Raw genomic sequence first — 12129 nt, 5'->3', positions numbered from 1 at the left:
TAACAATCAAAATTCTGTTTTGAGCCATTGAATAGGAAAGTGATTATAAACTTTGGGCACCAGTGTAATAGTTTTGTATATCGTAATTGAGGGTGTACATCAATTTATCTTCTATTGTATTAAACCTTAAGATACTTGCTTACTAGCTATGTATTCAATGATCATTAATAACTACACTCCTGTGACAGGTTGTGCAGTAGTGGTTGTTGTGGTAGTTGTTGTTGTTGAAGTGGTTTTCAATTGGGCTGACTCAGCATCTGGTAGCTCAGTTGTTGTAATGGGAGACGTTTCTGATAGGCAGCAATAGGACTAGGGTTTTAAAATCAATTGACGATAAAATTACTCGGTATATTTAAAGCTTTTGAAATTGTTTTTTTAAGCTAGTGTTAAAAGGATAGTGCCAATTGGCAAAAATCGACCCTTTTTTCTTTCTTTATGGAAAAATGGAAAAATATGGGAAGTAGAAAAGTTTTTTTTCTTTGTGCCTATCTCCTGCGGTAGCTTCTGAACCTCCCGTGCTACCCTATACCCAATAGACCTAATCTAACATTATGGGTTGGTTTTTATGCTCAACTAAGCACTCTGAGGGAAACCACCATTTAAGTTATGAGATATTTATTGAGATCCCTATCCCATGCCTGGTGATGTGTATACTGTAGTTGTGGATATTGGCACTGTGGTGGATTTTGTTTTTGTTGTATATTCTGTAGTTGTAGTTGTTGTAGAACCTTTAAATATTCAATAATGAAAGTCTTTAATTACAGTGCCTATAAAAAGTGACGTCTTACTGGCCTACCATTGGTCAATTAAAATGTACACTGGCCTGCCATAGGTAGTTTAGTCTGTGTATTGGTCAATTGTTTTATATGACGTCATTTTTTATAGGCATCATATACAGCTTCTAAGTAATGCTTTGATTGAGAACTAGTTTCTTTGCCCCTAGCATCTAGGGAAGAGCAGATTAGGTAAAGGAAATAGTTTAAAAACACACCAAGATATACTTAAAGCTTCCTTGAAAAGAACATCCAAAAGCCGTCTCCAAAAATATTTAAAAACCATCCCTAAAAACCTCAGTGTAAAGAAGAACATATCGATTCAGCGGTTAGCGTGATCTTATACTTCAGACAGACAGACACACAACCTATTGCTTTTTGAGAATATTAGCATTTTCTAGTCCCACTATGATTTTAATTAAATATTTTTGAGAGCCGTAACTGGTAAATATTTTATCTTCAAGATTTTATATCCTGATATGGTTCTCCTTTAAAGGGTAGCTTCTAATAGTTCCTGGGAAGGTATATAACTATTTGGGGAGGGTACAACTTCCCTTCTAATATAAATAGCAAAAAATATAACCCTAACCCCATCTAGCGGCCGTAAAAATATTTAGATTTAAAATAAAACATTTTACGATAGAGGCCTCTAGCGGTGTCGCCGCTGAGATAATTTAAAATATTAAGAAACAAAACATACCCTGAATCTGTTCTAAAGTAGTTGATATTGTTGAAAGCAGTGGAACAGTTGTTGACGATGTAACAGGTATAGCTGACGAGTCTCCTAACAATGTTTCAAACTTGGTGCTTATTTCGTCGGCCGACGTTTGGCCAACAATTGAAAAAGTTACAAATTCAGTTTCACTTGTAGTAGACGCTGTTGTTGACGGTATTGGAGTAGTCGATGATGACACTTCTACCGTTGTCTTGGAGTAATCCACGTCTGGAAAGTATGTTGACTTTTCTGGGACGGTTGAGGTTGACCATTTGGAGTAATCGACCGATTCAGCATAATTTGAGTAGTCTATGTCATTGTCATCCACATTGTTTGAGTATTCTATAACATCATCTATATAGGAATATTCTTCAGTTCCTGTCAAATCAAATTGGATGTTTAATAATTCTTTGTCTGTTGTAGATTTTGGGGCAGGAGTTGTTGTACTTCTGAAAATAGTAATTTGGTTCATTTTGATTACATTTTTTTGAAATATGAAAAATAATTTATAATTTAAGTAGATACTGCCGATAAATTTCCTAATTTTTAAGGCTTTGAGATTCGGCAATTATATTCAAGAATATTAATTGGACAACTATAAATATTACTTACTTTACTCGCTCATGTTCTAAAGAAGCTTCTTTCACTGACAAACACAAAAAATTATTCCAAGAAAAAAACCATAATCAAAATTAATATTTTCTATTAACAAAAAATATTCTAAACATAAAAATTTAGGAGCATATCTAATTAGCGCCACTACCGTGCTTTTGACTATGATTTATTATTATTAGAACACGGATTTTACATCTAATTAAAATTAACAATGAAGATATATAAATAAAACTATTTTAATCATCATTATATTAATCAATATAAGATACTTTTAAATTAAAAAGATTTTACCTTTAAAAAAAATCTTTTTGGTTCTTAAAATATAATGCTTGAGCTTTGAAAAGTTGACAGAGGTCTACATAATTTCTCATATTTTTCCTAAAGACTAATTAACAAAAAAATCCATTAAATTCTAGAATTATAGATTCTTATTGGCTGATCTAGGGAGTGTGTCTCTCGATTATTTTTAGTGCAGAGCTGGATCTTTAAATCGTTTAGAGGTGCTTTGAACCAGGGCGATTCATTTCAGCGCACCATCAGATTATTAATACCAATCTTTAAATTGAATTGGCATGGGCGATTTAGCGCGGCCAGTGGCGCGGTACCAGCGCGCCAATGGTACACAACTAGTGGCATTGCTGCGCTAAATCGGGGTGAATCATATTTAATAAATAAATATTTTTTTAAAATTAGTTTAATATCTTATTGCAAAACTATCGTGAAAACATTTTTATAGTTATTTTTAAAATAAATTATGTATTGTTTTATATAAAACACCTTACTGACCCGGCTTAAGTTATAAAATTGTACCGGCACGTATGGATATGTTATTGAGTGTCGCCAGCGATCTAGCAACACCGCGCTGAAAATCTTTTTAAAATAGCAGTAGCTGTGGCGCACCTCCGGTTCACCTCTGAATCACCCCGATTCAGCGCACCATCAAAACGATTTAGATCCAGCTCAGTTTAGTATCTCTATTAGCGTAACGAACACACAATTTGATTGGGGTAACGAAAACACGTAAAGAAACACATTTTGGGGACTTTTATACAGGAAGTCCCCAAGGACATAGAAATGACAAATAATTTTTTTTGAAATGGTAGAAGAAGTGAACACTAGATGTTTTTTTCAAAAAGAAATAAAAATCTTTAAATGCCAAATTTATGGCGATTTTAATAATATTATTGTGGAATAATTTGTCCTGCCTATGCTGTGTATAAATTTGAGAAGCTGATTTTCCGACTGTAGTGAATTGTCAGCAGAGAAGTCAAGATTATCCACAAGTTGTATAGCTGCTGGCATGCTCATATTCTTCTCTGGCACGGGAACCTTCTGAAAAAGGATTTTAGTATTGAAATGATTTAGGTGGTTTCTATCATATCAGGGAGGAAGAGGACATTGGACTTGCTCAAAAACTTTAGATTCTTCTAATGAATTATGATTTGTTAGTTCCAATCTAAAAATGTGCACACATTTCAACAAATCGTTTAAATTTACCGAATGTATTCTTTTGTTTATCATCATTGGGAATGTACATTAATTTAACATCTATTTGCAACCAAAGAGCATTACAATAAATAAGAATTGGTTGGCTAAAAAACTTTTGGATTTAGTTGTTGACACTACCCCCCCCCCCCCCATATATTTTTAAAATAAAATGAAAATTAGGGGGCGGAGGGTAATCATTTTCTTTTCTAACACTTCAGGGATACCCAGTACCCATTATAACCTATTCTAACATGCAACAAATTAATAAATAAACAAAATTAACCCTCCCCCTGCATTACCAATTTAAGGAGGAAGATTTCAGTGCTCAACAGTCACTTTGAGGGAAACGACGAAAACTATTACCTTAATTGCAATAACTGAATAGGTACTTGTAGGATAATAATCATTGGAGCCGAGCAGGTCAACATTATTCACATCAGCCAGGGGACTTGATATTATGGTTTCGGGAACAGTTTCTGCTGCTTTGACAGGCGCGGGAGGTCTCATGAATGTGTCAGGTCGCCTGCCAGGTGGTAGTGCAAGTTGAAATGGAGGATAGTTTGATTCGGCTGTTGCTTCTAAAATAAAATATTTTTTTTTTAAATTTTACAAATGACCTCTAATTTATAATAGTAGTGTTATTTTTATGTAATGCTAAATATGTCGAAAATTGTTCTGATTTGATTGTAATTATATAATCTAAATATTGTAATAATTTTAAGCAATTGCCCTCTTTTAGAGACAAAGCAGATACAGGTTAGATTGGCATATCAATGTAACAAATTTTCGTGCATTCGTTACAAGACGGACGGACAAAGCGAGTTAAAGAGTAACTTAATAATCAATACAGGGGAGAACATCTTTATTTCCAAACTTTAATATCAAATTAATATTTTGACTATCTACTATTCAATTTTTAGTAGAGAAGCTACTCTATAATTTGAAATGTCCATCCGTCCGTCACTCATGAATTGAGGAAAATGTGATTTTTTAGGTTTCTACAAAAGATAGAAAGCTGAAATTTTCAGGGTTTTTATTAAGATTCGTCAATAAATTGGTGTGCTATACCGATTCCTACATTTTTAAGTTTTCATGTTTTCTCAACTCCTATTCTAGATAGACAACTGATATTTTCAGGGAATAAATACATAAATACTTTAATATTCTGCATACTTATAATGAGTTTTATTGATATTTGTCTATTGGTTGGGGTTCAATTCCTATATTTTAAAGTTTTCATGATTTACTCCTATTTGAGATAGACGGCTTATATTGTTAGGGATTAATTAAGTTAACAATTAATATGTACCCATAAAGTTTCATTAATATTTACTTATTGGTTGAGATGCTAGATAGATTTTCACGTTATAAATCTTACAAGGTTTCGTGATTTATTTAGTTTAATGTTTTTTATGAAACTGCTCTATAGTTAATTTCTTCCGGATATTTATCCATAATTTTTTAGCTTCGCTACTTATGGATGTTGTCATCCTTGTTTTTATTTCTTTTAATATGTGTATATGGGATGAGTCATTAAGTCGGATGTTCTAAAAATAATATTTTCCATGAAAGCTAATAGATATATATTTCTTTCTAAGCCAGGGACAGTAATAGAGTCCTTTAAAAAACAGAGACAGACAAACATTTAAATAATGAAAATAATCACAGCTCTTCAAACAAATGAGTATCCCTATAGTAAAGTAAACGGATCTTTGTCTGTGTGTAACGAAGGATCTCACAAACCACAGAACTAATATGGTTCTCCTTTACCATCACCCTCAAAGAGAATTTGCACTTACCCACCCTCAAAAATAAAAATAAAACCTTTTTCTATTTAAAACTTTGATTGAAAGTCGACAAGGGATTGTAAAGGTCTCTATGGACGTAACCGCTGGTAGATATTAAAAGCAGGGATAACATAAAAGCATAAATATAAGGGGCAAGAGAAATATTAGCAAATTTTCCTACAAAGCTAAGAACCTGTCCTGATTTTCTGCTGATGGCAGGTAAAGTAAATAAAAATTTTCTGGGATCATAACATAGTCAAGTCCATTTAAGAGAACAACTGGCAAAATGTGAACTAAAATTACTTAATAATCTTATAAAATGAAAAAAATGGAACATAGATATTAGATATTGTGCCACAACTTTAACCCTTCATTGAAAAACTAATCAAAACAATAAAAGTTACACACAAAAGCTTAATTGAAAAAGCATATAATGAAATTCTTTATTTTTGGGCGATTTTTCTGATTTAGCATATAGAAAAAAATCCTTTGGATGCTTATTTTAGGTTCATTTAAAGTAAAATTACCCCCATAAGAGTAGCTTTCAACAGAACGTGAATATGATTTATGTGTATTTTATAAAATTTATCTTATTCCGTTGAGAAAGTAAATTGATCCCAATTAAATGATCTAATTACCATTTATGATTATTTACCAAGTCTCCTATTACAATTATAATCTTAAAAGACTTATAGAAACAAAGCTACTTCTATAAGTTCAAATATACGTCCGTCCGTAAGGAGAGGCTGATCTTTTCTGATAATTCCTTTGAGCAAGTCTAAAATTTTTGTTTCTGTCGGTCTGTTGGACAGTAATGGTTCGAATAACATTAAGTTTCTTTAATCAAATAATGTTTATTTGGCGTCTATTAAAGATAGACGACATATGACCATGTACAACATATGAAATTTACTTTTTAATTTATTCAAAATATAATGTTAAATCAGTTAAATAACTTATTGCATAACATTTGTTTAATATTTTACTAAATTTTATGCTTAACATTTATATGAATGTTGTCATCCTTATTTTCTTATCATGTCTTTTAATTGATTTTTCAGAAATTTTTAATAAGTTTACTTGAGAAGATAAGAAATAAAATAGCAAAATTACATTTTTATATAAAACTGTATAATGACTAAACATTATTTGTTAAAAAAATTAGCATTACCAAGAGATAAATTACAATGATGAAGTTTAATTCGTAAAATCAATCATCTTTTTATATGATGTAGTAAGCTTGTTTTATTTGTAACAAAGGAACTCGCTAACCGCTGAATCGATATGGTTCTCCTTTACAGTGAAGCTTTGGGTATAGTCCCTTTCGTAACATCGCACCTTATGGGGCGATTCTTCGTATTTTTCACATGCTTTTCTCCTATTTCTAGCCCTATTCTCGAAACTTTTTATATGTCCTGAGGTGCTTTTAGGCTATTTTATCTTTAGAAATAAGTATAGGTTTTAGATTAATTTTTGTTCATATAGAGCCCTTTAATGCTAGGGGTGTAGCTGCTAGTAAACAATCAAGAATAAAGTTAAAGAAGAATAGAGGAGGAAAAGGCTAAAAAAAATAAGGTGAGGACCCTTTAATCAATGCAATGGATATAGAATACCTGGTAACTTTGACAGGAAAATTGTTTTCGTCAATTTTGGTTCCTAACATAGTTCTTAGATATTTGTCAATATGTTCCTCCATAGTCAGGATTGTTTGTTTTTAGTAACGACTACAAAATGTCCCCCTGTCCAACTGTAAGGAACTGCATTGGAAAAGTAATTTTCTTAGTTGTTATTCAAGATATAAGGCTAATTTTTTTTGTTGATATTCCCTTAACTGATAAGCATCTAGTTTACAATTCATTTGGGCTATATCTTAAAAAAACTCTTGTTTGTTAGCTTTGTTCAAAGCGAAGCTTTTCTATAATAAGGTTTTGACACAGACGGATAGCTTTTTTCGTTAATTTTGGCAGGCTAGAATTGTCCTATCGATATCAAATTTTGCATGGTGATCCCTGTAATAGTTACAATTTATAAATCGTAACAACTCTATAATCGTTACCAGAATGTCCGTACGTCCATTTTCAACATGTTGATATTTTCACTTTTTGTATCAAATTTTTATATGATCTAATTATCCGATTGATCTAATTTTTGGTACACTGATTCCTTTGACAACAACGCACAATATTATAAGCGAAGCAACTCTATAATCAAGTCCTAAAAATGCAGCTATATCCTTTAACATTATCCTGCAACAAGTAATTTTTCAACAAATTTACTTACAATTTTGTCTAGACTCTTATACATTTATATTCTGATTATTCAGTTCTAACACTATACAAGTGTTAATGCCCTTTTGTCCTACCGTTTCAAAATTCAGAGCTTCGCTTTTATGGATGTTGTCATCCTTGTTTATATGGACACACCGACCGAAATAAAAAGTAGAAGAGTTACATAAAATATTTTACCTTGATCCGGCAAAGTAGCGGTGGTACCATCTGACAATATTATTTCATTGCTAGCCCGTGTTGAGGTTGTAGTAGTGGTTGTTGCGGTAGTTGTTGTGGTTTTGGTTGTCGTTGTTGTGCTATATTTTGATTCTTGTTCAATATTTGGTTGAAGGTAAGTGGGTTTAGTCTTTTTATTCATATATTTGTTCATAAGCTGGGCTATTTCAGGTCTTTATGTATATTAATTATAATCCAGTTATGTATATGAATAAAATAATCTATTTGAAGCGAAGCTTCTCTGTTATTACTGTTGATCAACCATCCCTCAATAATTATTAGTTTGTTACTACTGAGTACTTAGGAACATTATTCTTCTGCTTTAAATGTTTTAAATATGCATTTTTACTAATGTGCAACCTTGACATTTTTTATGTATCAAATACTTAACAAAAGTCAAGCTGTACATAAATCAAGGCTCTAAAGGGATAAGACAATGGGCGATATATTGATGTACAGCCCTAATAAAAAGAAACACACAATGTTTGCCCTTTGGTAGATTATAATTATTAGTTGAAACGTTTGGACACTAAACATAATGAACCAATCAATCTAAATCCAATGAGAGTCCCCAAAGTTGTTATACAAACGAATAAGAAACCGTTAATATAAAACGTTGGGGACTATAGTATTAAGTTTAAATTTTAACATTATATAAAAGTGTTGAAAGTTTGTTTTTGAAAAGTAAATGAAATTAACTGGATTATATGCCTAAAGTTTTGTAAGATAAACTTGTTTTCAGTTTCCTTCATTTTATCTCTCAATTTTCCTGTGTACTAGCAACATAGGTTCTTTATTTTTCATGCATTTTTATTATAAAAAAATCATTTATGAATTAGCTTTTATCTCCAAAACCACCCCAGAACCTATTTAAGCTTCCCAAAATTTGAGAACTAAGGAAACCCCGTTATTACGCTTCAATTTCGTGAAAGAATACTAAGTTAACGCCTACAATAACAAATTTGTTTAATTTAAGTATTATTTACATTTAAGCCTCTTACACTAAAGATAATACCAAATACGTTATATTTAGACATTATTATCTAAACTACTAGGGTTTAATCATTGTGTAACAAAGTTAGATATTTTCATCATCATTAAAAAAAAGAATAATAAAGAGGAACGTAATAATATTTAGAAAATAAGCTTTCAATGGCTTATTATTAGAACCTAGCCATTACCTTGTAAGGGCGGGATTCACGATTTTAAGTAATCATCTAGAGAATCCAGAGTATCATCCACGTGTAATGGAATGCGATACTCAAACACCCAAGGATATTAGATTAAGTAACATCTATCAGACAACCAACAATTTGATTGCATGACCTTTGTCTGAGAAGTCCTAACTGTGCATGGTAACGAGTTGCGCCTGTTTATGGACCAAGGCATTCCCCCTACTCTTACTATTTATGTCGCGAACCTGACATAGTAGCAGTAGGAACCATTTTTAACGTCTATTAGTTTCGGTGTCGGCCTGAGATTTGAACCAATCACCTCCCCGGCGACGAGCAGATTGAGAAAAGATCGCTGGTTATGGCATATTATTAAGGTACGTTCGCCAGAACACAGACTATGAGGTAGGAATAAACCACGAGATCTTATTTTGGTGCATCTCTGGTACTTTTTGATATGTGTATAGTCAAACGCCCTCTCGACAATCATTAAACAAACTTTACAGAGGGAAGGGGTTAAATAACCAATGGTGTCAGACAGATCCAAGTAGCAGAAAACAATTTGTTAGCAGACGAAAAAGGTTGGGATTTAGTTATCTGTATATACATTTATACTATAGATCTGTTAGACAAGTAACCCTAAGATTGCACAACCTTTATCTGGAAATCCTAACTGTGTATGGTAATGGGTTGCCCCTGTTATGGGCCTAGGAATTCCCTCTACTTTATTTATTTGTGTCCCGTTGCTACCTGACACGGTAGCAATGGCAAATAATTATAACGTCTTTAGTTATGACTCAGTGTTTCACTTTACCGACAATGAGTGAAGGCACTACGTGTTACGTCACAGATGCGGTTTTCTAAAAGTATTTTATTATACTTGTTTTACTTATTTATTTGATGTTTTTTGCATGAAAATAACCCTGTCATAGAGAAGTTTTTCTTCGGCAGCTGATAAAAACTAAAATATAAAATTCTTATTTTTACTTGGTTTTATCTAAATATTTCAAGTTTTAAATTTTAAATTGTTTTGCACTATTACTTACATCAAATTCAAATATATTAAGTAGAGAAATCTTAAAATAAAATCGATTTTATAAAAATGTAATTAAAGGTTTTAGTTTTTCATTACATTTACTAAACATATCTTAAGATTTAGAATATATTTACTGTATTAACGTTTACTGTTCTTTCTTTTTAAATCATCTTTCTGTTCTTATTATCTTACCTGTTCGTATTCCAAAGTTTAAAATAAACATTATATACATAAACTAATTAAAACTTCTTGATTAAACATTTAAGTTTAGATAACACCTATATTGCAAAACAATGAAGTAGGGAAATTGATTAAAAAAAACGAGTAATCTTATTTTGACATAGAGCAGATGTTTAGTGGTAATAAAAAGTGATACATTTTTATCAGACAATAGAATTAGAGAATCACTAAACCGTTTTCAAAATTATTTATGTCTTTTACAGCATGACTTTCAGAATACGAATCAAGTAAGTAGTATGATGGATGCACTATAACTCAAATAACAGAGAATCTAATTTATTCGCCCCCTAGCGTTACAAACTGATCGACTAAGGGACGGAAGGACGGACAGACAAAGAGAATTATGGAGTAGCTTAGCTTCTAGAAAAGTACAAAAAGATAGCAAAACAGTTCTAATAAAGAAAATTTTGAGTAAAAAATTTTAAATATATGATAATATAGTTTACATGAGTAGATATGCTAGTTGGTATAACCTTGTATAACCTTTTGTATATTTGTTCTTAAATCCGAATAAAAGAACATCTCACCTCTGTCTGAAAGTTTGATTGCTCCACTTGATATATCTTCTGATAGTTGGGAACTATAAACTTGGAATTTACATCATTCATTGGCTCTTCTACTATTGGCTCATGATATGAAGATGGCCGCATTGTAGGAAATCTAGACACCTCATTGGACAGATAGTCGCCCTTGTAATTGGATTGTTTCAGAAAGCTAGGCTTGTAATTTGTTGGCTGTTTTTGATATTGCGATAGCTGATTGGTTGGATAGTATTCGTATGCTCCCAGGTGGTTGGACCAACCAGATTTTAGTTCTTCAAGTTCCTAAAAAATGTATAGTTTTCAAAAATACTTTTCATCTTATCCAAAAAGTGTTGAACAAAAATATACTAAATTTTGTATCTTTTATCAATAAATCAATGTATTTTATATTTTGGTTGGGACATTATACTAAGCCAGGGATCTTTTAATTATTGTGTTGAAACTTTTAAACATTTGACGCTTTCTCTCTATGTTTGAGCGCTGAACCCCCCAACCTAAATTTTTCTATGCTATGTGAGGTCCTCTAACCCTGTAATGTCAATACCTGGAATACCACAACCCTGCGTACCTAATATAACCTAATTAACTAGCTTTATCTAAAGTAATAAACAAACAAATTAAAACTAACCCCACCCCCATATTTAAAGAATAAATATGAAATTTATGTGCCCCACGGGTAAATTTAATGGAAGCCGCTATATTTTTTCCACCTGTTTAGATGGTTCTGGAAGAACAGATATTTCATTATAATCCAAAGCAGGTCTTCGACTCGTCTTTTCTAATAATCCTTTCTTAACCTGAAAAGAAGTAAGTAAGTATTAACATATTTTTTTATATGCTTTAATAAGACTTCCACAACAAATGTCATTCCGTTAGTTTGTCTGTCATCATAAGTAAGGCAACTATAATCAACATTATTCCGCAGCTATACAACACATAATTAGTAAAATTGACTAATGTTGGCCATTGGCAATAAAAGTACAACAGCTAAAATGGAAAAAATTCAGCTTTTTGGCATTAAGTTAAAAGAGAGTCATATATTTATTTGTCTCTTTGATAAGGTGGTTGTTAAAAAAAAATAGAAAAATATTATTTTTATGAGCATGAAGGTTTGTTAAGAGCATGTACTTTGTAAACCTTTGTAATTAAATAGATGCTCTATTTTACATAAATATAATGAGAGGCTACTCAAAAATTGTTCGTCAGTCCGAAACATCACAAAAGAATTGTTATTTCGTTGGCTTCTATTAAAGATAG

At 31.7% G+C, this 12129-nt stretch overlaps 1 protein-coding gene across 1 annotated transcript in view; it reads right to left on the bottom strand.

Moving 5' to 3' along the window:
- Positions 1 to 12129, bottom strand: part of LOC145331185 (uncharacterized) — a 71873-nt gene that overhangs the window by 2212 nt on the left and 57532 nt on the right. The window contains exons 45-55 of the mRNA XM_080175807.1: positions 11583 to 11669; positions 10858 to 11154; positions 9977 to 10015; positions 8594 to 8658; positions 7844 to 8055; positions 3955 to 4169; positions 3309 to 3435; positions 2101 to 2134; positions 1474 to 1937; positions 639 to 728; positions 184 to 290 (exon numbers count right to left, since the gene is read on the bottom strand). Coding sequence (XP_080031933.1) covers positions 184 to 290; positions 639 to 728; positions 1474 to 1937; positions 2101 to 2134; positions 3309 to 3435; positions 3955 to 4169; positions 7844 to 8055; positions 8594 to 8658; positions 9977 to 10015; positions 10858 to 11154; positions 11583 to 11669 — 1737 coding nt within the window. The remainder of the gene's footprint in view (positions 1 to 183; positions 291 to 638; positions 729 to 1473; positions 1938 to 2100; positions 2135 to 3308; positions 3436 to 3954; positions 4170 to 7843; positions 8056 to 8593; positions 8659 to 9976; positions 10016 to 10857; positions 11155 to 11582; positions 11670 to 12129) is intronic.

This window comes from Acartia tonsa, chromosome 11 (assembly GCF_053477335.1).
Source record: "Acartia tonsa isolate MP-2025a chromosome 11, ASM5347733v1, whole genome shotgun sequence".
Taxonomy (NCBI): Eukaryota; Metazoa; Arthropoda; class Copepoda; order Calanoida; family Acartiidae; genus Acartia; species Acartia tonsa.
The sequence above is the reverse complement of the archived record's forward strand: the minus strand, read 5'-3'. Positions and strand labels throughout refer to the sequence as shown.